The sequence below is a fragment of the Cricetulus griseus genome, chromosome 4, assembly GCF_003668045.3.
Source record: "Cricetulus griseus strain 17A/GY chromosome 4, alternate assembly CriGri-PICRH-1.0, whole genome shotgun sequence".
Taxonomy (NCBI): Eukaryota; Metazoa; Chordata; class Mammalia; order Rodentia; family Cricetidae; genus Cricetulus; species Cricetulus griseus.
In genome coordinates this window covers 127,148,033-127,173,115 of record NC_048597.1, presented here as the reverse complement: position 1 = coordinate 127,173,115, position 25,083 = coordinate 127,148,033, and the positions used below count along the sequence as shown (strand labels likewise).

Genomic DNA, 25,083 nt, shown 5'->3' with positions numbered 1-25,083 from the left:
ACTCTGGATCTCCCTACCTCTGCCTTCCAGTTCTGGTGAGCAAACTCGGGGCTCCATGCAGCTAGGCAAGTACTCTACCAACTGAACTCCATTCCAATCTTTGTGCCCTTCTGCCTTGGGGATTGTGATGGCTTCTTCCTTGTGCTATGTCTGGGTAGCCCTCCCTACTGTGGCTTTCCAACTTGCCGGTCACCTGAGTACCCAACTTCTTATATTAAAATCTCTCTGCCCCTTTGAAACATTGAAGGGATTTTGTTTCCCGTAATAGAACTTCAAAAAAAAAAAAAAAGTTGGGTGCTGACTGAGTCTCAAGCTGAAGGTTAGTGCACTAAGTCAGAGAAATGGGAATTCTGCCAGAAGATGAGTGAGACTGCAGAGAACACTGGCTCCCTGGCCACCCCAAATACAGAATCCAGTGTGGTGACAGTAACATAAGGAGACAGTAATTCCCACTGGAAAAATGTAGCTGCCATGCATCCTAGACATATGGTGGCAGGGAGATGGGGGGTCAATATTTCCCTTTCCTGGCTGTTGATTTGAAGGCTCAGGGAGATGTGGCCAATGCATGTTAACCTCTCATCTGTATTAGCTACTTCTATGTTGCTGTGATAAGACACCATGACCAAGGCACCTCATTGAAGAAAGTTTATTTCAGTGTATGATTCCAGTGGACACAGCGGGGAAGCATGGCAGCAAGCAGCAGACACGGTAGCAGTATACTGAAAGCTCACATCCTCAACCATGAGCTTGAAGCAGAGACAGAAAACTGGAAGTGGAGACCCTTTAACCTCAACGCCTGTCCTCAGTGATGCACTTCTTCCAGCAAGGCCACACCTCCTAAACCTCCCCCAAACAGTGCCAGCAGCTGAGGTCCAGGTGTTCAGTGCCTAAGAATATGGTGGACATCTCATTCAAACCACACCCTCATGCCTGCTGGTTGCACTGTGTGTTCAGACATCTTTTGGGCACAGGTTCATCTCAGCCTGGCAGAAGACTTTGCCTCCTCACCCAGATGTGATGAACTGGGAGGCGGATGTGGCAAACAGATAAGATTTAGAAGGCCTCCCTGTGCATTCTGAAGGAGGCAGTGCTGCCAAGATTATCAGTGAGATTTAAAAATTGGAATTGTCTGGGAAGGTGTGAATGGAAAAGACAGCCAAAAAGAGTAAACATTTGTGAGGTGCATAGTTTTTTGATCTTCCTTTGTGAGTTCAACTTTCTCTTATTGTCAGCCCACATAGTTTGGGTAAGGTTAACACATCCTTGTTCAGGGGAGAAGCCTTCAGCACAGCCTTCCTGTTTGTATGGGGCCTCAATCTGGCCTCCATGTGATGCGTTCTTGCCTATGATTCAACCTTAAAGGAGACGGTTGCCATGTTGCATGAAGTTGAATGACAAATGATTTCTTCATCTTAAAAAGGATGCTCCTGAGACTTTTCAGTGGACTCTTTTAGTTTTGTGAAATAACAAGCCACAGAGTTCTAGAGTAGGGATGTTTTGTTTCAATTTCAACCATGCCAACTTTCTTGGGTGATGAAACGCAGTCACATAAATATACAGTGGCCACTGTGGACAACATCACAAGAAGAGTCTTCTGTCTGTTACTGCCCTCCCATTCCCACTCCCATTTTCTCTTTAGATGCTCTTCTAAGGCTGACTGGAGGTCAGTGAGAAGTTCTGAATGGTGTATATTTCTCTTTCTCCTCATGTAAGCTGATGCTATTTTTTGAAGCAGGGTCTCACTATGTAGCCCTGGCTGTCTTGGAACTCACTCTGTAGACCAGGCTGGCCTCGAACTCACAGAAATACACCTGCCTCTGCCCCCCCCCCCCGAGTGCTGGGATTAAAGTCATATACCACTAGATGACTATTATTCATTCTTATTGGTGACAATTTTGTTTTCCACCCAGTCTTCCAGATTCTTTGGGACAAGGCCACATAAAATACCAGTTTCACTATGGTTCCATTGATAGAGCTAGTAAAAATACTTGTATCATATACTTGGACCCCTACCAGTATAATTAGCAGGGCAAGAGAACTGAGGGTAGTTCAGTTTTTCTTAGCCACCTAGGTTCTGCAGAAAGCTGTGTACCATATACAGTCAAGTGTGTTTACTGAGATGTGTTCATACCAAATGCCACATATCAGGCCAGACAAGTGACCACAGTGCCTAAAAATTAATCAGTGTATTCTCAGCATTTAGTGGGTATTATGCATTTAAAATTTTATCATTTAATTTTAGTGTATGAGTGTGTATGTGTACTTGCATATGTGTGTGTGTGTGTGTGTGTGTGTGTGTGTGTGTGTGTGTATACATGTTGACATGTGTGGTATGTAAGCCAGATGATGACCTAAGATATTCACTTTTTCTAAGACAGGATTCCTCATTGGCCTGGAGCACACCAATTAGGCTAGGTTGGCTGCCTCTGCCTCCTCAGAGCTAGTATCAGTGGCATGTACCACCACACCCAGCTTTTTACATGAGTGTTGAGGACTGAAATGTCCTCATCCTTTTGCCACAGTCAACTTGACTTATCTATCTTCCAAGTCCTGCATGTAAAATTTCAAGCATATAAAATATGATCTTTCTAAGTAGATGGAACAACACTGAAAAGAGAGGACTCTGCATTTTACTACTAAGCTCCATGCACAGTACAATTCCATGGGGGCTGGAGAGATGGCTCAGCACCTTTAGAGTGGTACTCACTGCTCTTTCAGAGGACCTGGGTTCAGGTCCTACATCAGTTGGCTCATGACTCCATCTCTAGGGCATCCTCTAGCCCTGGCAGGCACTAGCACTCACACATGCATATCCACACTCATACACATAATTAAAAAGTACAAAATAAATCTTTAAAAAAGAATAATTTGTGTATATGTAGCCATTCCTATTAACATTGGTTATTCTAACTGTAATGCTGTAATGATATCATTGGTGACTGACAGTATGACTTCATACAAGAAAACCACTTCTGAATTTTTTAACTATTTTTTTTACACATGGAATTGCATACAATACAAAATACTTGTATTACAAATTGAAATCTTTACATTTGTGGATTCAGGACAGCAATGCAGGTAACACCAGCACTTCACTTGGTGACTCATTCATTGGGCTGAACACAAAGCCAAGAAGGAATTATTTGCCTACATTACTTTCTTGTCTCTGAATTTAAATAAAGAAAGCGAAATGACTCCTACCTTCTCTGTTATATGTCAGAATGATAAGCAATGTCAGCGATTAAGTAGTCTGGCCTTTCTATAAATGGGTGCTTGTATCCCAATAGCTCTTACGTTGTAAATCCTGAGGCTCTTACTATGTTTGTCTATCAAATTGTCATTATCTCAGCTTTCAGGAAAATTACGTCATCTTTGGTAATAGGCTGCCAACAAACAGAAACTATAGATTACACCATCCTCCCCAAAGAATCCTGTATTTTAATGAATAGCTGAATAAATAGCCATTACTTATGAAATTCACATTAAAATAGAAGAAAAACTGGCCATTCTGTTTGCTTTGCCTCTTCAATTGAACAGCTGGACAGCTGTTACAAAATGTACTATTTGTGTTAGGGTGAAAACAAACTGAATTACAGGTGCTGCAACTGAGAAATCCTGCAGCTATGTACAGTAATCTGAAGGAGCCACAAAACCAATGTGATTATACACACAATTGTGTTTCCTCTCTTTCTGCATGGAAAAACATTGTTTTGTATAATGGGAAAACACTCAGTAGAACGCCTATTACAGGGACTGATACAATATGCACAGCAGAATAATCAAATAAGACACAAGAACTATGGGCTTAATAAAGAATTTAGAGCTGGAAAACACACCAACAACAGGGAAGGCTGGAAACCTGGAATGCTTTCATATGGAGGTTCAGAATACAAATTCGTCTAACAAGCCTCTTGGTAGTTTTTAAAAGTTTCCACTCCATCACCTACGGTTTAAGTGTAGAGCTAAAAATAAACCATCATATTATACAAAACTTTGTATATTAGCATACAAAAGGTAACAATTTACTTTTTGTATAAAATATAACCTTTCGATAGTATATTTATTTCACATATGTATAAATATAATCCAAAGAATATGTTTTAAGTATTTCTACCAAAATATTCTTTACAAAAGTTTACAAAACAAGTAATTTATTAATATTTACAAATCAGCGCAGGAAAGATTCTGGGCCAGCGATATTGGTGTGGTGGAAAAGAAGGAGAGAGCCCAAAGGCGTTGTAAAGACCAGAAGAGGGCTTTACAGAGCTTTAAAAACTTGTTCCTTTTCCGAACAGATTTGTGAAGATTTGATGTTTCAGTGACTTGGGTATGTCACACCTGACAGTGAAGTATGTGAATGTATAACTTGAAGGTTGAGAGTAGCCTTTGATTCTCTGAATTTAGGACAGTGGTAGTGGCATTTCAGAACGAACTCGAACCTATACATCTCCTCCACTTTGCAGTGTACATAGATGTGGGCACTGAGCTGCAGTGACCCAACAAAAATCCATGCTTTGCCACACACTCAGCCCTGAGGAGAAACCTGGATAAGAAGGCTCAGGCACCACAGGCCAATGGTTTACTTGTATCACGAATAGAGTAAGTGGTGGCTACATACAGACCACACTGGGCTCAGCTGTCCATCCAAGTCCAAGCACTATGTCCCAGGAAGACCCTATTATCTCTCAGCTATCCTCCTGTTTCTTATCTCCAGTCAAAACAGGATGCTCTCTAATTTCACTCTAACCCAAACTTTCATTTTCTACAAACAAGTCTCAAGGCTACAAAAAAAAAAAAAAAAAAAAAAAAGAGGAGGACAAGGCTCAATTGCATTCTGCTTGGGAACAAACTAGTAGCATCAATCACAGCTGGAAACACCTTGGGTTATTTGTGGCCATGTTTGTCTTCTACATGGCAAGATTCAAATTTTTTTTGAAGTGAAATTTTATGCAGTCGGTTGTGCACTGATATTTCAGTGCGATCACGACACGTCTTGGTTATCTATAAAAATTGGTAGGGAAGCCCTATTCAAGTTGTAAGCCCTGCATTCCTGTTTTATCACAAGACATAGCATCCTACCAAAATACAAAACACATGGGAAAATTACAAAACTGAGGAGCAGTGTGTCTAGGAAAGAAATCATATAATCTGCTGAATGGCTTCTAGGTTCTCTGGTTCTCTCTTACTTACTCCAAACAACCATATAACATTTCAGTCTTTCCTGCAAGTTTTAGGAAAAGGAAATAGAAAGATAGTGGAGAAATCAAAGCATACTTATCTACTAGAGCAGATGCCAGTCTCTGCCTGACTATGATATGGGATTGAAACAAGTCTCAAGTTCCATTACATTTCCTTCACCGAGAAAAGGAAGTTGGGAAGACCATTATACATAACTAATTACACATCAACATCACAGTTGTGTTTGGATAAACTGGATAACACGTCCTGATGTTCAGGCAGGGAAAAGCGATCCCAATGTTTTAATATCAGGCTCGAGATTTTTAAAACAAGCACGTGAACCAGAATGTTTGTCACCGTGGTTACTGCCAGCTTTCCGTTTTGATGTCTGTAGTTCACCGATGTCAGCAGTTTAGCATTACTGTGTCCTTAGAAAATACTGCTTGAAGCCTGCAAAGCGCCTTCCTATTCTCCTTAGGAATTGCTTCCCAGGATTTCATCAAGGTTGATGTCTTTCATCCAATCGTCATTGCCAGGCTCTGTCTTCAATAAAGAATCGATGAAATCAGCATCGCTGTTGAGGGCAGGGCCCATGCTGTCAGTCTGTTGGCTGAGGAAGTCAAAAGCTAAATCGCTGCCGTGGTCAGTTCCTTGAAAAGCCCTGGAACTTTGGTTGGATGAAGGAAAAGTGTTGGGCGTCAGGGATGGTGGCTGGTTGGTGCCTGTCCGAGGCTGATTCAATCCTGTTCCTGATGGATTCATATTAGATAGACTCTGTGAGCTCATCTGGTTAGGTCTGAGGTTCAAACCCCTGAGTGGAGCTATCGTTTGCCCATTTAATGTCTGATTCATTTGGTTCATAGGTCTCATTTGCACCGTTGGCGTTAGCTGGTTAGGGGGCGCCACTGCCCTCTGGGAAAATGGCTGGCTCCCCACTCCTGGCTGCAATGACTGGTTTGGGGTATAGGTTGCAGGAGTACCTGTTGGGAAGCGTACACCTGTGGATTTGAGGGCTTCCTGTTGTTTCGCCGTTACATCTTGAGAAGCCCAGTTTGTTGCTGTCGTGTTGGATGTGATCATAACAGTTGATGACCTCTGGGCTGGCATGCCTGCCAAACTGTGAGCCAGATTTGGTCTCAGTTGTTGTGAACTGCCAACAGATCCAGCTCCAAAGGTGGCCACATTGTTACCATTATTTGCCCCTAAGGGAGATGGCCGTGGCATCAGAGGGTTGTTCTGATTTGTTATCAGTTGGGTTGTATTTCTCTGTTGGGTCAGCTGATTCATTGCTGAAGTGACGTTGTAGGTGCCAGGCTGGTTACAAGGCAGGTTTCCATACACCCCCATGTTCTGAACTGCTGTGGATAACAGTGGCATTCTCATCCCATGAGATGTAGACATGAGACTGGAGTTTGGAGCTAAAATGGTGGGTGTTGAAACTGGATTTGTCAAAGCTTGGTTAGAGTTTAAATTCACGGTAGAGGAGCCACCTAGGACAGAGAAGAGAATCACATTTGTTCATGATAGTATGGCATCTCCTGTCTCAGCTTGCAAGAACTTATCATTAGACAAATAACATATGAAACACACCAGGCAAAAAGAACAGAAGACACCTGGGAGAGAACATCTCCCTAGGCCACTGTTTCTTGGTTAAGAGTTTGCACATTACAGAAAGAAGACTGAAATAGAATGGTTTTATTTTCTAGTTTTTATTTTATTTGTCTCCTGAAGTCATTGAGGTGATAATCTTTCATTTTGAATTACTTTTGTTGTGTTCCAAGTTCAAAGACTACAACTTTGATTAGCTAGCTGTCATGAAATCCAGGTTACTCTCCACCCCAGGGTCCAAATGAGAAAGTGGGGGATAAATCCTATTCATGGCCACTACACTACTACTCGGAACCTGTGCCCTGGAAAATCATCTCTCATTCTTTATCTGCATCATCCTCATTCAAGAAGCTGCTATGGGTGGCTTCCCTGCATCCAAAGGGCAAACAAAGTCTCATCTCTTTAAGAATCGGGAATTTGATGTAATCTGGGTTCTGGTGATTATTTCCATACGAGAAGCCTGCTGGTGGGTGCACACCCACTACTGCACTGCTATTGAATACCCCACCAGCCTTCTTTGCTTATCTGTCTCCTACTCCTGTGATATTCCTTAGCCCCTTGAGTCTTACATTTTCTTCAGGATTCAGATCAACTCTGAAGCTCTATTTTCAAGCTTTTCCTAATATCCTAATCTCATTTCTTTGGAGGCCATTTTCTGTTTGATTCTTCCACTGAGCACCGAGGTAGTCCACGGACATCAGAAGCGCTGCCAGTTAAACTTGATGCCTGTCAACAATTGATTGAATGGGGGGGGCAATAACTGGGCCCCAGGCTGCTGAATAAGATGGCTCCATACAACAGACAGTGACTAATAGATGCACTGAAATATCCCTGGCTCAGGAAGGCTGAAGTCACCCTGAGAAATCAGCTTGAGAGGCAAAAATGGAGGGAAAGGGGTACCTTAGATGACAAATTCCACCAGGGCATTTTCCCTTGTTTTGTTTATAGTTGTATTCCAGGTCTAGCAGCTGACAGAGTTGGGGTTCAACTGAATTTTGAATTATTTAATGAAGGAGATTGAAGGAAAGACAAAACCCAGAGAAATCATGAAGATATTGAAACAGGCACACAAACACAAACACACACACACACACACACACACACACACACACACACACACAAAATAAGAGGTATGTGAAGAGCATGCCCACAAGTGACTTCTTAGGAGACCCCCTGCTGGTATGATGTGTAACTCAAAAGACAAGGCCAAGCCAACTCCTTAGCTTTTCTCTTTACTACAAAACACACCCTCAACTAGACCATATGCTCCCCAAGGTGGGAGGAGTCTCTTGTACCTCTTTATACAAGATGCTCTACTCTGTAGGGTACATAAGAAGTTTTAATGCTAGAGATGTTGCTCACTGGGAAAATGCTTGCCCAACACAAGGAAGACCCTGGGCTTGATCCCCCTCCCCAACAAAAGAATTATTTCTGGACTGATATTAAAAATTAAAGCAACATGAAAGAGTTTGTTTTGTTTTGTTATTGTTTGTTTTATTCTCAGGAGGCACATGAAGTCAAATGCCCCAGAGCAGTGACTCTTACCCACTTGGGGTGGCAGCAGTATGCAAAGACTTTTCTCAGGAAATGCCCACATTTTATTTGGAAGGAACTATTGGGTGGGTGTCATTGTCCTGTCCCTGTCTTCCTCTGAATCAGAGCCTCAGTGTTTACAGCAATGTGTTCATGTGACAAAGCGCAAATCTTGGGTTTTCTTGCTGATGGAAAATCCACAAAAACACATTGTGGCTAGAGGTAAAGATGAGTGGGCAAGAGTCCCAGAAGACTGCTTTATGAGGGGACATGGCTCCTCCAGGAGGCTTCTTACCTTTCCCCCTTTCCTCTCCCTGCCTGGAATTTGGACATGGAAGCTCCTGATGTGGGGCTGCAGGGCAGCCCTTGGGATGGGAGCCACATGTTAAGGAAACAAAAAGAAGCCTAGACTCTGGTGACACTGTGCAGATAGCAATCTGTTCTGGACTCCCATCCCAGAGATTCTTCTACAAGAATGGGAAAGGAAACCTTAAACACCTACCTGAAAACTTGTACACTATTGAAAAGGCTTGCTGGTTCTCTAGAGCCTGTTGGTTGCCTATGGCATGAGGCCGTGCTCCTCACCAGAGCTCCCCTGTCTTTGAGGACAACCAAACTGAAATGAGATCTCAGTTTCTGCACTTAAAAAAAAATTGTCTGCACTTAAAAAAAAAAAGCATCGGAATACATATTCCCATTTTTAATTTCAGTGGAGAGATAACCTGTTGTATTTTCAGGCATTTGAAAGAATTACCACAACCTATTAAAGTATTTTTGCAACAGGACAGGAGACAGCAATAGGAGTGTCCATAGATCCTGCTTTTTAGAGAATATTCTTGATGACTTCTTGGTCAGATGGAAACATGTAAAGAAAAGGAAGTTGAGAAACTGAAGATACTAGCTTAATGTGATAAGAAAATCAGAGTTCTGGACAGACGTGACTGGAGAAATTTCTGGAAATGAGGGAGCAGGAACAGCATGGGCTGGATTTGAGGAAGATTCTTTGGGATTCAGAGAACTTCTGAAGAGAGGTTTTACTACAAGGACCTGCCCTATTTCATGAGAATGACAGTGAGTAAAAAGCTCTGTTTTGCGTCTTGCATAGAAAAGAAATATAAATCGTTCCTTTTTGTTTAGAAAGGTTTTATAAAATATGATTTGCTTTTTAATTTTTCCTTTTTGACAAGGTGATTTGTCTTTCAAGGAGAATACTTGGGAAGATGGACTCAGAGGTAGAATGAGGAATGATGAGGTTGTATGCAAGCTGCCAGGTGATGTTCTAAAAAGAGCTATTTCTATGTAACCTTCCACTGCCTGGGCCAAGGTCAACATGAGGAGGGTGAGTGAACACAGAAGTTAGAAAATCTTCAGGGTTTTAAAATTCTCACAAGTAATTGGCAGAATAATTAACATGTGAGCACAGAGCAAGGAGAGTAGTGAACACCTGAGGAGAGTAGTGAACACCTGAGGAGAGTAGTGAACACCTGAGGAGAATAGGGAACATGTGAGGAGAGTTGTGAACACGTGAGGAGAGTAGTGAACATCTGAGGAGAATAGGGAGCACGTGAGGAGAGTAGTGAACACGTGAGGAGAGTAGTAAACACCTGAGGAGAGTAGTGAACATCTGAGGAGAATAGGGAACATGTGAGGAGAGTAGTGAACACCTGAGGAGAGTAGTGAACACCTGAGGAGAGTAGTGAACACCTGAGGAGAATAGGGAACATGTGAGGAGAGTAGTGAACATGTGAGGAGAGTAGTGAACACGTGAGGAGAGTAGTGAACACGTGAGGAGCAGAGTAGGGAACACGTGAGGAGAGTAGGGAGCACATGAAGAGAGTAGGGAGCATGTGAGAAGAGTAGGGAACACTTGAGCATAGAGCATGATGGACAAGCAAGGACACATGAAAGGACTCATGTGTCTTTTTGAGGATGAAGGGTTAAAGACAGGATCTCACACTATAATCTGGGCTAGCCTGGAATTTACTGTGTATCTCAGGCTGGACTTGAACTTGCAGTGCTCCTCCTGCCTCAGGAGTGCTGGGATTATATTGTGAGCCATAATGCAGATCTGAATGTGTTTGGATCTGACTGTTAAGTCAAGTTAGTGAAAGCTTTGGGATGATGTACTATGCAAGGTGGGGAGAGAAAACAGTAGAAATGGATTTGTTTCTCTTTTTTCACAGTTGTGATTTGTATTAGTTTTGAAGAACTCTTACCAGAATACTGAGTAGCTGGCTGCAGGCTGCTTGAATTTCTTCTTTGGTCTTTGTAGTCTGGGGGCGGCCTTGTCAGATGTCGGTTTATCTGATCCTGAGGGGAAGTCTTCTCCTTGAAAACACAAATGAAAACATTGGGTTGGATGAACACCTTTTTACTTATGATGTTCAAAAAGATACAAATACAGGAAGTAGAGGCAGGAATATCACAAGTATGAAGCCACATGGGCTCTACAGTGAGAACTTGCATCAAGAAAACTGGATTATTTCACACTCTGTGTTCCAGTGTGTAATTTATTTGGTAGTGTAGATTCAGAGGCTGATTTTTCCATTGGAATAACTTCCTATATGGAAATGTCATTTCTGCTCCTCCATGGATTTCAGGGCCTGCCTTTTCTCATCTCCTTCATATTGTGATTAGATTTTAAGTATAACTAATGTGTGTGGGTTTGGTGATAGTACTTCTTGTTTTATGTTGTAGCATGTCTGGTGAGCTTTGGTGTCCATATGTAACTCTGGCATCAAAGACTTTGGAAAATAGTTTGCCAGATAAAATGGAGAACACCTGGGCTTTCTGTAATTTGATTTGGCAGTTCTGCTTCTCCATGGAAAGGATACCAAGAGATTTACTAATCTTCCAGGAACTGGTGCAGGCACCAAATGCACAGCACATCTCTTCTACCTGATCTTAACAAATCTTTGAAGGTAACCATGGTTATTCTCATTTAAAAGAGGACATTCAAATTTCATTAGGCTAAGTAACTTGCTCAAAGTCACGCAGTAATACAACATATATCAATTCCAGACTCAGGAACTTGGGGTCCTTCATGCCACTCAGGACAAAGACCTCAGTGTCCTGCTTGAAAAGCACAGAATTTTCCAGAGCCAGTTACCTTTATATTCTTTTACTAGATGAGTTTGGGTGGTAAGAGAAGAAATAGGGACATCCATTTACTATTGCCAATACCTTGGCCGACCTTCAGGAACATCCCCACTGCTGTCATTACTCACAGTAGCAAGGAGCCATGAGGAGCCACAACTGTTTCAAGAGGGCTGTGAGACAGCCTGGGTGACCTAGGGAAGGCGAGTGCTGTCCTAGACTGATGAAAGAGTAGCTATTACCCACTAGCTGGAGATGGTAACATTTAGCACATGGTGACCTTGCTTGTTTTTAGATAAAATTACAAAGTGGCCTATTTGGTATTAGTTTATCATGACACCAGATTAACCCTGTCTAAGGTTGGCATACATTAAGACTTTATGTTACACAGGGAACAAGATGCATGACTATGCCTTTCCTACCAGCTTGGGATAGGGATTCCTGCTTTCTTTCTTGGTGTGCTTTGTAAACTTTCTGGAATGGCTTCAATGTAATTCTGTATACACTGTAAAGCAATATCCATTTCTACAGATAAGAGTAATTGGCATAGGTAGAGACAGAAGACTATAATTATAGGAAAGTCAATACATAGACAACTGTAGCAGACAGATGAGGCCATTAGTTGGAGCCAAGTGTGTGTTTGCACCACTCAAACTCTCAGCTTCTGCTCAGCTCTGAAATTTCCTAGTGGGATGTGTGTTCTCTAAAAGGGGCAGGAAAGGGCCTTAAAATAACAACAAACCAAATTTAGTTCTTGTTTCTAAGAAGAAACAAACTTGAAAGACTCATAGAGTGTTTTTGAACACCAAGTAATTCATATAAAACATAATTTTGATGAGCTAAGCGTAAATGAATCAGAAGCATATGTATTACATTTCTTCTTTTAAACATGGGTTTACAAATTAAGGGAAAAACTGGTCAGTGAAACTCTTTTCTTTTGGAGGGGGGGGGTTGCCCAAACCCTAACTGTTTAAGAAAGAGCCTGGGGACTTCACCAACCCAATGTGGTTGTGAGCAAGCAACCCTGCTATAAAAACTTGTGTAAACTGACAGTTTTGACTTTTAAGCCAAGAATGGGACTTTGTGAAATCTCTTTTCCAAGAAGCATTTTTCATATATAATTAGGTGTTACTACTGTTTGTGTGATGACAGAGTATGCACTTGTGTGTGTGTGTGTGTGAGAGAGAGAGAGAGAGAGAGAGAGAGAGAGAGAGACAGAGAGAGAGACAGAGAGACACACAGAGAGAGAGAGAGACAGACAGAGAGAGAGAGAGAGAGAGAGAGAGAGAAAATTAGTTCCTTTTACTCCCAATCACACACTATATTTCAAATAGAGCTTTACTTAATGTATCTTAAGCAGTTGAATTTTTTCTTTCTCCAACAGATCAGTTGATTTGCTGAAAGCCTTAGCATTCACATCTCTGAAAACCCAAGTTTCTTAATACTCTTTGATCTCAATGCTACAAGACAGTGAAGTCCCTATGGGAGGCCTTACCCTCTTTGTGGAGCAGATGGGAGGAGGGAGGGATGGATGGAGTGGAAGGAAAGGAGGGAGGGGGAACTGGGATTGGAATGTAATTATATGTATTACATTATATATTACATTCCAATAATATATATACAGTAAAGTCTGGACCCCAACACTGAATGGAGGAAGCTACAAAAAGACACCCATGTAAACTGACACTATATCACTGAAATCACCTCTGTGTAAAATGAAATGAATTTTCATCATGGTCCAATCTCTCTTGCTTCAGTGCTATCTGTCTTGCTTTGGTTTCCTTGGACGTAAAAAAAGTAAGATTTGGGAGGTTCTAGGATCTCTTTCATACAAAAGGAAGAATCCTTTTGTTCTGCAGAACTTTAGCATGGTGCCTGGCACACAGGAGGTTTCTACTACGTGCTAGCAATGATGATCAGTAGAGTAACTGCTACTTATCCCACTTTTTTGTGTGTTTCACTGGTGGAAGAATGGTAGAGAGTAAGACTAACAAACTTTTATGAAAAAAACACCTCCATTTAGGTGCCCATCTGGCCTTGCCAAGGCCTTGAATTACTACAAAGCATATGCTAATGTAAAGAGGGATCAAAGGCTGCTTCTTCCTGGAAATGCTAAAGAGCACAGGCACCCTCGAAGTTGCTTTGTAACAACCACAGAAAGTGCAGCTCCCTTCTTAGTCATCCCACCACTACCCTTTGCACCTGTGAGCCGCAAGAGGGGCTCAATGGGAGCCAGGCCAGCACCATCACCAGGCCCCCAAGAATGTGTGTGTCACTTTTCGACAGGGGCTTTTAATGGAAGCAGAAAACCCGGAAACTCCATCTTGTAAAACTAATCAAATTTGCAGAACAATGGGAATAATAAAAGTCTTGCCAGGAAGTCCGTTTGAAATGGCACATTCTCTCCTCTTCACCCTTGTTTCTAGGCAATTTTGGTTATAAAGATAAAAAGATGAGGAGGAGGAAGGAAAAGGTGTGACCACAGATTTCAGACATCTGGAGCATAAGCACTCACTTAAACTTATCATTCCTTTAAACACATGTGTGATGGGTACATTGTTACTAGTTTTACCTAAAACTAACCAGTAAATACAAGCCCAAGCCAGGGCTGCCTCTGTTGGTCTTTGGTCTGCCCTCTGCCTAACGTGGTGGACGCTACCCTGTCTATCAGAATACTGTAGTCTTACCATGTTAAAGCCAAATTTTAGCTCATTTGGGGAGATGATTTGTCAGATTTCTTAACTGGAGCTGGGCATTCTCTCCTACTGGCCTCTGTCTTTATTGGATGTAAATCTGAGCTCAGTGTCTCTTCTTAAAATCAATTGCATTTAAGGCAGTGCGACTTAGCAAGCCTCTTCCTGGGGCCTCTGTGTCCTTCACTTCTCTATCCTTACCACACTCTGTGACTTGACACTTTGTGTCCTTTGTGTACCTGAGTCTCGAGTGTTCTGGATCTCCAGGCCAGGGTGACCCTCCATTTTTCCTCCCTACTCCTTCTGTACTTTCTGATCTTTAGTAGATGTAATCTTTTCTCTGAAGCCATTTCTAGAAATTCCTACAGCATAGCATTTAAGTATATGCATTACAATAGCCTATTTATTTGATGTTCACAGTGGATTCTGGGTCCATTAGGACAACAAGAAGGAAAGGGACTATCTTGTTTGTGGCTTGTATCTTCATGATCTTTTAAAATTCAGCGAATATTCCTGGTGTTTATAACACAGCACTTCTGGCTATTTCTATAGTTTCTTGTGTATAAAATGATTTAGTCAACTTTTCTTATCTTACAGTGCTGGGAGATCAAAACAGGACCTAATGCATACTGGGCAAACACTCTACTTCTGAGCCACATCTCCTAATCTTGTTTCCCCCTTTCGTTGGGTCTATTAGCCCTGAACTGTTTGGCCTTGTCCCTTTTGATTTCACTGGACAGAGGAGTTTGAAGGCAGAGGGAGCAGCTGTCTAAGTAAGTGCAGTTGTGTATGATGGTGTCTGCGGATACAGAGGACTGAGTAGATAAATACTCAAGCAAGGCTAGTATTTGGGTAGTGTTGAGGGAAAACAACCTTGTGGTTCTTAGAAGGTCAGGCCAATATGGTGAACATGGAGATTTATTTAAAATAAATAAATTTTTTGAAACAAAAATAAAATTTTTGAAACAGTCCCCCATTCTGAGATGATTATTTTTTTGGGGGGGAGGAAGCTAAATATTGGTGGTGAGACTCCATGCTGGCCTTTAAAATTCCCTTTAAAACTAACTCATTTACCTCTAAAAATCAGTTTGGAGTCAGGATGATTAAAGGGCAGTTCACTATTTCCACCCCTTGAGGCTGGGAACAACTGAGATTTCATTTACTCCATTCAAGTGCCCTGTGGCCACAGACATTCCTGAACTGGGCAGGGCTGTGTATTCCATATGCCTAGCAGCTGGTAAATCAGGTTTTTATTTTTATTTTTTAAGATTTTTTGTCATTGTTGTTGTTGCTGTTTGTTTGTTTTCTCCCCTACATTTTAAATGCATGGGATTTAGTTTCTCTTGCATCCACTATTCCCTCATTGCTGTCACAGAAGGGCAAAGGGACACTTTCTTTCTCCAAGGTCAAGAAGCACACACCATAGACATCAGGAGATAACTTTACCGAGTCAGACAGCATTTGCTGCTGGAGGAGAAGCTGCTGCTTTGGCTCCATGGCTGGCCTCTGCAGGGGCTGTTTCTTCCCCATCATTTGCTGATTCAACAGAGACTGCTGGGAGTTCATGTAACCACTTGCAGTGTTTGGGTTTGAGCAGGAGTTGGGACTTGGACTGGGGCCTGTGTTCTGGCCTACCACAGTGTGTTGATCCTGTAGAAGAGAAAGGAGAAGGGGGAGCTTCTGTGAATTAAATAAGACACAGGGAGCACAGAGATGTGAAGCCTCGATGCCAACATCTTCATTCTGTTGGAGATCAAATTTGGTTAATGGGTTGGACATGTGGAGATTGCTTTTGAAATATAGAAGAAATCATTGTATAACATAGCAAACAGAGCAGGTAGGTCGAATGGTGGACACTGGATAAACTCCCATCTGACTCATAGGATCGAATCTCCTCATTCCAGGAGGTGTTTATGGAACCTCAAAGAAGATTACCATGAAAATATACAGTAATACACTCAACTTCTTAGAAGCAAAGGCACCACAGAGTGAAAGCCATTTCTAAAGTCAATGTGCATTTATTATATCTGATCGTACAAAAACAAAACAAAACAAAACAAAAACAACAAAAATGTCCTTTTCAAAACTTTAAAAGTTGAACAGTCATTCTGGACAGGAGGCATGTGTCCTTTACTCAGACTCACGGCTCTCACAGCAGTTTATGCTAAAGGGACAACACCCTATTCACTGGCAATGGTGAGGAAAATCACATCATATACCAAGTGATATTAGATATTGATGAATTACCATTCTGATGTGAGGACTCAACCAGGTTTTAGACATTAATAGAGTAGAAACCCTGCAGGAAAAGGAACCAAACCTGTGAAGTATCATTATTTCCCAGTGAGGTGTACAGAGCTTTGTACCAGTAGGGCTCCAAGAAGACTAGAAAACATGATCTGCTTGGATACTCCTATCTAACCAATGGCTGGAAGATGCTCATGTATACAAAGGTTAGCAATTATAAAATCACCCTAGGCATAGTGACATATTTTTGTAACCCCAGATCTCAGTTGGTAGAGGCAGGAGGACCATGGATTCAAGGTCATCCTCTAATATATAATGGGTTTGAGTCCAGCCTGGGATTCAGGAGATGAAATCTCAAAGAACAAAATGCAAAACACAACAAAATATTATGAAATAAAAATTTAGATTATGTAATAGAAGTGTAACATAAAAACCTCATCCACTGATGACAGAGACCTTGGAGGTGCTTTACTTCACTTAATTGCCAGCTCATGTTCATGGTACCTTTGGGAAACAGGAACCACACAGAGGCCAGACAGCCCAACTCTTACTCCCCAGCCGGACAAGTATGTGCTTACAACAGAGCAAAATAGGAACTGTCATGAAGCGTGCATACCAGGGGTGGCACACCATTCTTGGGAATTAGCTTCTCTTTTAAAATGTTAGCCACTAAGCTCTTTTAAAAGAGTAGAAAGCCATCTGTCTGAAACCCAGTGCAATAGGAAACTTGATCCTAATAGCTGCCTCAATAGCACAGGGATCTAGCATAATCATTAAGACAGCCACACTCCAAAACGTAGTGCATGGGACAGTTGCAGCTTTCTGTTTTACGACCATATGGCCCTTGGTAGTCATTTCCTCCTGTGTGTCTTACAAGCCACTAGGGATGTGGACTTGAGGACAAGTTCTTGAGAGTTCCTGGCAGAACGGCAAAGAGGAAGATCTGTGAGTTGAGTGTCTTGGGAGGAAAGAGGGGAGGAAATACATGGGAGGTTGGGGGCTGAAGCCTTGGGGCTCCTCAGAGAGAGAAGCAGAATGTGTGGTGGGAGGAAAGAGACAGGGATGAGGAGTGTAAGAACCATTGGAAATGACAGTGGAAGGAATCAAGCCGAGAGAGAATGTGCTGGAAGCAGTCATTGGACCTCTGCTCCATTTCAACCTGAACAATCTTTTCAAAAACATAACCTGAAATTTTGTGTGAGGCTTTGAGGAAAAAAAAATCATGTTTAAAGGAAATGATTGGCAAAAAGGTAGAAAAAAAATCTAAAGACTTTTTTTGATCTCTTTGAATGCTCGTATAGTGGACAAAGCAGGAGCTCTAGGGAGTGGCTCGCCCCAGTCCATACCCTGGTTCTGGCATTTATTAGGCATGAGGTCTGGCAGAAGTGACTTAGTTTTCCTTATCTGTAAGATGGGAACAGAGACAATGACAATGGCACTGAGGTACTGACATCACACACTCCCCATGAGAACAAGAGGGCACTGTCAAATGGCTGGCTCCCAGGAAGTCCTACCACGATGGCCACTCATAGATACTAATGATATTTCAACAGTGCATTTTTAATTTTATCTTTTTACCTTTGAAGTAAGTCAGGCCTCACGTGTCACTGAAAACTGTTCTATGACAGCTTTATCAGAGACACAGAGTTCAGTTGAAACTGGAAGCGAGTACATATAGATGTCCCCTCAGCTTGCATATGAGTTTACAACGTACACTGGTAGGTTGTCCATGCTCCAGTTCGTGGCCCCTCACCCATGAACAATGGGCAGCACTAATTGGACTCAGAGGGTTAATAACACAAAAAAGGAGAACATGAAGTTGGGAGGGAGAGGGACTAGGGGGCATTAAGGGAAGTTGGAAGGAAGCAGTGGTGGATAGATAGGATCAAGCTACATTGCATTAATGCATGAAACTTTCAAAGAATAAATAAAATATGATTTTTAAAAAACTAAAAGAAAAGAGATGGACAGCGTGTTTGGTGTTGGCAGAACTGGCGAGCTTCAAAATAATTTCCAGAGAAATCTGGAACAACACCCATCTCTGAGATTTATAAAGGGTGTGCATGCCAAGAAAATGCAGCTCTTTTTCTTTCTAATCAAACAGATGGACGGTTCTAAATTTAGTTTCATTCCTAGACAATACCAAAAATATTCTAAGACCCTTTCCCCTAGAGTCTCAAGTGTTGTCCAAATTTGAAACTAGTGCTGGAGGAGAGAGACGTGCCCTGGTATGGGGGAAAGAGGAAGATAAGGCCTTTTGGAATTGGGTAGATTTTTCACCTTTGACTCTGTAGCTCTTAGACCTTACCACGGTACTCTTACAATCTTTTCAGTTTGTGACTGAAGTCACATTTAGCTGCTGTCACATTTTCTGCCCTTATGTTAGCTGTGAAACACAAGACACCTCCTTCACAGACATGCCTTCATTGCCAAGATGTTGTGCAAACTTCAGTACATAAAATATTTTGAAAGAAAAATATGCTCCAATGCATTGGCTCTGACTCCACATCCAGGGTTGCTGCTTCCTCAGCTTCAGCCACGGAGAACTCAACACTATAGAAGTCACCTGGTTCTCCCCCACCCAAGACAGCCTTCCCTCTGAAGGACACATGAAAGTCACGGGAAAGTTGGCACATGTTCAGCTTCCATGACACTCTGTATATGAATGTGCTGTGTGGCTGTGAATGACTCACACCATTTCCATTGATGTGGTGTTTTCTATGATAGAAAACCCAAGATTATAGAGAAATTGGAATCAAAGATTGATTTGATAACAAGTAACAAACATACAACTGATTAACATAATTAACTCACACTATCTTTCATTTATTTTTTTTTCTGTTTTTAGTTCTAATGCCCTAGTATTTGATGCTAACTTCTCCTGTCTTCATTTCCATTTAGTATGTAGTCACAGGTTTTCATACCCCAATTCTAGAATACATATACTTTTCTACTTTTATTTTTAAAAATAGTTTATTTAAATTCATTTTATGTGCATTGGTGTGAAGATGTCAGATCCCCTGGAACTGGAGTTATAGGCACTTGTGAGCTGCCATGTGGGTGTTGGGAATTGAACCTAGGTCCTCTGGAAGAGCAACCAATGCTTTTAACCACTGAGCCATCTCTCCAGCCCCTACTTTAATTTTTTTAGGATTATAATTTAATTACAACATTTTCCCCTTCCCTTGCCTCCCTCTAAGCTCTCCTGTATATCCCTCCCCACTCCAAATTCATGACCCTTTTTTTCAGCAATTGGTATTGCATGCTTATATGTATTTATATATGCATATATGCTCCTAAATATAACCTGTTGGGTCTATGTAATTTTACTTGTGTGTATACTTTCAATGATGACCATTTGGTACTGGACAACTGATTGGGAAGACCACCTCTTGAACCACTAACTTTCCTCAGTTGCCTGTAATTCTTTGTGTATGGTTGAGGCCTCACGTTAGAATACATATTGAACCAGACAATTTGTATGAAGAAAATCTTAGGCTCAAACAGTAGAGGCAAAACTTGGCAAATGGATCTTAATTTAACAAAGAATCTCAGTAAATTGTAGCTAACACATGAGTCATTTTTCTAAAAGATGCCTCAAAACAGAAATGATGTGGTTAATTATTTGTTTCAGTGTGAAACAAGGATTCTGACTGTCAGGGAGGACCGACTTCATCAAGGTAGGAAGTGGTGGTATTAGACATGTCAGAGATAGCAAACGAAAGAATTCGCCAATTCCTTGAGAGACAATTGGAATGGGAGGGCTCATCGGAATTAGTCACTGTTAAAACAGTTTTGTGAGCTGTAAACACAGACAGAGGACTCAAAAGTTAGAAAATAAGTATTCTTCTCCTGTTATTTAAAAAAATAGCTAAAGAATATTTGTTATTCTACACATCTGATTAAAATGGCTCTCTGTGTCTCTAATTTACAAGAAGGATATATAATGATTTCCCCCTATGAACACGAAGTCCTGTGAGTTACTAGAGATCCCTGGGATTATTCTGGCTGGAATAACTACCCTTTCTTTTTCTTGGCTTCCAGAGCTAGGCATCTGCAATTTGCAAAACAAATTCAAGATAAAGTACCAGCTGGGCAGGACTGTACAGTAGAGCTCACAAACCGGTTTGTTATTCAATCAATCTTTCTTTTCTCCTTCCTTCTTGCTTTCCCTGTCTCAATGAACTAACTGCTCAACTGTTCCCTCAGGCTATTCATCTTCAGCACTGTCTGCTGATAAAGCCATTTATTTATCTTTCTGCCTGAGAAACAAGTTGCCTGAGCTGTTTCTTTAGGGTTCCCTTTCACTGGCAAGCCTGCTCCTTCAAGTCGTTTATTTGGGGTTTACATTTTGAGGTGGTTATGGGCAGCTGAAGTGGTTGAATGACCCATGTTTGACACAAGGACAAAGGCTACACAGGGTTTTGTCAGGAAGCTACCTGGGACAAGACACTTCTGTCTCAGGTTGTGGACTTCAGTTTTAAGGGTCAGCAAATGACACAGAAGGTGCACCATATCCCACTGGCCACCTTTTATTATTATTATTATTAAGTACAATGTCATCAGAACAGGGCCCATACTTTCACTTACATATTGTCTGTAGCTGCTTTCACATTATAATAACAGAGTTCAAGAGTTGTGGTTGAAACTTTGTGGCTTACAAAGACACATATTTACTATTTGGCCTTTACAGAACAAGTTTCCTGCCCCTTGCTCTGTTTACCTATGCTAGCCAAGTTATGCTAGAAAATTTAGTCTTTTAAGGTGACATCATCATGATATGTGTTTCCATTAGCACCACCCTTACACACACACACACCCTTACATACATACACACACACACACACACACACACACACACACACACACACAGAACCCATGGCATACATTGGGAATGCAAGAAACTTAGAAAGTCTTTGTCCAACTCCACATTTCAGATGAAGACTTTGTCTCAAAACCTTAAGGAATTTAATTATACAAGGCCACACATCTAACCATGGATGAAGAGTGTCTAAATCCCAGAAAATGTATTACATAAAATACCCACTGGCTGAAGAGATGGCTCAGTGGTTAAGATCACTTGCTGCTCTTGCAGAGGAGTTCCTAGCATATGCTGGTTATTCACAACCACCTGTAATTCCAGCTCCAGGGGACATGACACCCTCAATGGGCACATACATGCACATGGGCCCAAGTACACCTATGGGCACACATATGATATACACATAAAGTCATTTAGGCTCTCTCTCTCTCTCTCTCTCTCACACACACACACACTTTTTTAATTTTAAAATTAATTTTACTTAACATATAATTAAATTATTTTCCTCCTTCCCTTCACTACCCAAACTCCTCATATGTACCTCCATTATACCATCTTACTTTATTGCCTTTTACTTTATTACACACACACACACACACACATATATATCATATAAACAAGTACATAGGTATACAAATACAACCTGGTGAGTCTGTTTCTGTTGCTTTACACACACCATTTTTTTTAAAATCTCAAAAAAGAGATTCATTTGCTTAAGAGATTTTCAGCTTGCCTGATAGAAGTAGCTCTTTAGGTGTGTGTATGGTGGAGAGGGCAGGGTAGGGTGTTGGAGGAGTTTGATAAGGAAGGGGAGCTTAGTATTTTCCTTTGTCCTTTGAGGTAGTTCAGGAGGTGGATGCTTTTCCTCTGCAGGCTTCCCCTGCCTGCTCAGTAGGGAAAGTCTGAGCCTGCACTTGTACTCTCCTTGGTTTCACTGATGGAAATGAAGCTTTCTTCAGATATTGCCTAATTTTCAAGTCACCAGGACACTGTGTCTATTCTTAGCCTTTGGGGTGGACACCTATTATGGGTTGGCTGTGAGAGCAGTTCCATGAGGAACTGGGGTGGACTGTGGCCAGGAACAGAACATCAGTGGGTCAGGGTGGAGTGGGAAAAATGTGGTCACTTGGGGGAAGGAATGAGACATTTTTCTTAAATGAGATACTCTTCAGCTTTAGAAGGGCTCTTTGTGGTGGAAATGAAACTTCTGCTTTGTAAATTGGCTTTTAGCTCTTTGTTTCTAGAGCAGTGGGTCCAAAAGATTGTATTATGTATTATGTATTGTGATGCCCTATGAAGATCTCACAAAGCTACCGATTCTGCCCCTCCTCTCACCTCCACAAACACAAAACCCAACAACTTTGTCTATTGTTTCAGAAAGTTTATAATTTTCTCCAAATGTGTCCAGACCATCTTCAGACCTCAGGTTGTGAAGTTCACCCTCTGCTCACCAAATATTTGTTTCTGAGCATAACAAATATCTTATAGACAGAGCCACAGTCAGAGACTAGGCATTTAAACATATGGGGGGACATTTCTCATTCTAAGCATACTAATCCTATTTATCTGGAATATTCCTCCTCTGCCTTTCACTCCCAGCTGATGTTAACTTTTCCTGGGCTCAACTCAAATGTCTATCAGGATGCCCCACAGCTGAGGTAGGTGAAGTTCTTCTGTGTCTGAGACAAACGGCACTAGCTTCTGCCACAGTATTTGTTACCCAGTAGCACAATGGCTCCTTAGTCTATACTAAGTCTGTCTTCTAGCAATGTGCTTGGATGGCTGTGTTCATCAGGATAGTCCCTGGGCATGATGGACTCTCCCTATAAAAGGTTGTTGATTTTAAACATGTCTATGAATGAACAAGGAAGCAGTTCAGAGAGAAACAAGGACAGAACTTCCTGTTGAAGTGCTAATTCTCTTCAGTGACAACTGGAGAACTGCAGAATAGGGTGAAACCAGTTCTTTTTTAAATTTTTAATACATTTCTTTATTTATTTTACATCCTGGTCACAGTTTCCCTTCCCTTCTCTCCCCCCAGTCCCTCCAACTCTGTTCCCACACCCCAACCCATCCCTCCTCCGTTTCTGTTTAGGAAAGGACAGGTCTCCCACGAGTATCAACAAAACATGGCATATAAAGTTGTAGTAAGACTAAGCACCTCCCCATGTGTCAAGGCTAGGCAACTCAACCTATTGTGAGGAGTAGGGTCCACATTTTTAATTCCAGTGTTTATAAACGAGTGTGTTAGCACAGAGAGCCCCTGTGAAAAGACGCTTCAAGCGTGGGAGACAAGAGAGCTCATGTTTCCTTCAGCAATGACAACAGTGGTGAGAATGGTGTTGTTCAACCTGAGATAACTACTCCTATTAGAAGTTGTCAGATTTTGTAAACTAGAAGCCCAGATCATGTATCAAAGGCTTGACATCTCATTTAACTCTTGCAATAACTGCATTTCCACTATTATCCCAATTTTAAAGACCGGGAGATAAAAATAAACTTGTTCTAAAAGGTAGATGAGTTTGATAATATACAGAATATTTAGAAAATTTCTGTGTCCTAAATGCCATTTGAAAGGTGGGCAACAGTCATAACTGGCTGAAGTCAACAAGATGTATGGGGTTAACAATATCTCCAGGAAAATTTGAAGACCAGACAACCACAAAGTGAGTAAAGTTTTTGGTATGAATCCAATTAAAGATAGACATTAATCTCTCTGCTTAAATTAACCTGATAGTTACTGAACGTCATTGAACCACATGACAACCGACTAAACAATGTGGAGTTTATACTGATACTAGCTAGACACCAATGAGCAATAATTATTCAGTTCCTTTCACATAATATAATTAAAATTATCAATTCTGCTTCTACCAAATGAAACAAGACTGGGAAGGTTGCGTTTGTGGGCAATTTTATCCTTGGTAGACTGTATCTTGTAAATGGTGTTGACATTATTCCCTTAAATAACTAACGATGCCTTGAATGATTGCTGAGGGGCTCCATGATCACATCAGTTACAGCCTTTGCCTCACAAGGAATGTAATGTTTGGGGGGGGGTTATTTGTTTTCATTTCATTTTATGTGTGTGGGTGTTTTGTCTGCAAGTCTCAATGGAGGCCACTGGATTTTCTGGGCCTGAGTTACAGATCACTATTAGTGTGGGTGTTACCAATTGAACCCAGGTCTTTGGAAGAGCAGCTGATGCTCTTGACAGCTGTGCCCCCCCCTCTCTCTCTCTGTCTCTGTCTCTCTCTCTCTCTCTCTCTGTGTGTGTGTGTGTGTGTGTGTGTGTGTCTGTCTGTCTGTCTGTCTGTCTGTCTGTCTGTCTGTCTGTCTGTCTCTTAAAGCTAGGGTCTCGTTCTGTTCTCAGATTCACTATGTAGCTGAAGCTGACCTTGAATTCCTGATCCTCCTGCCTCTATATCCTGAATTCTGGATTACAGATTTGTGCCACCACTCCCAGCTAGCACACATTTGAACAAACTCATGTTGAAACTTTAGCCTTATGCTGGTATTAAGAGTTAGGGCCTCTTGAAAGATAGTGGAACCATGAGGGCTCTGCCCTCGTGAAAGGACTGGAGTCCCTTTTAAGAGGAATTGCCTCATTCCATTCTGCCTTCTTCTGTCTGCCTGAGTGAAGAAGCCACCAATGGAAGAGGCCTCAGCAGACATCTATGTTGGTACCCTGACTTTATATTCCTCAGGCTCCTGAATTAGGAGAGATGCATTTCACAGTTGCTGTAAGAGACAGGGTTTGTAGTGTGTTAACACTGCAGCACAGATGCACCAGGCATCAAGGGAAGGCATTTTTATACATAAGTGCAATCCTTTAAGAGTCTGTCCCTGCAACCTATGAACCTTGTTAATTTTAGACTTTCTTTATGACCTTATACTTTCCAATTT

At 41.5% G+C, this 25,083-nt stretch overlaps 1 protein-coding gene across 1 annotated transcript in view; it reads right to left on the bottom strand.

The window, feature by feature from the left end:
- Window positions 1–2,852: 2,852 nt before the first annotated feature.
- The window catches only part of Maml2 (mastermind like transcriptional coactivator 2), a 320,597-nt gene continuing 298,366 nt past the window's right edge, over window positions 2,853–25,083 (bottom strand). The window contains 3 exon segments of the mRNA XM_027415142.2: window positions 2,853–6,668; window positions 10,536–10,647; window positions 15,555–15,758. Coding sequence (XP_027270943.2) covers window positions 5,653–6,668; window positions 10,536–10,647; window positions 15,555–15,758 — 1,332 coding nt within the window. The 3' untranslated portion in view covers window positions 2,853–5,652.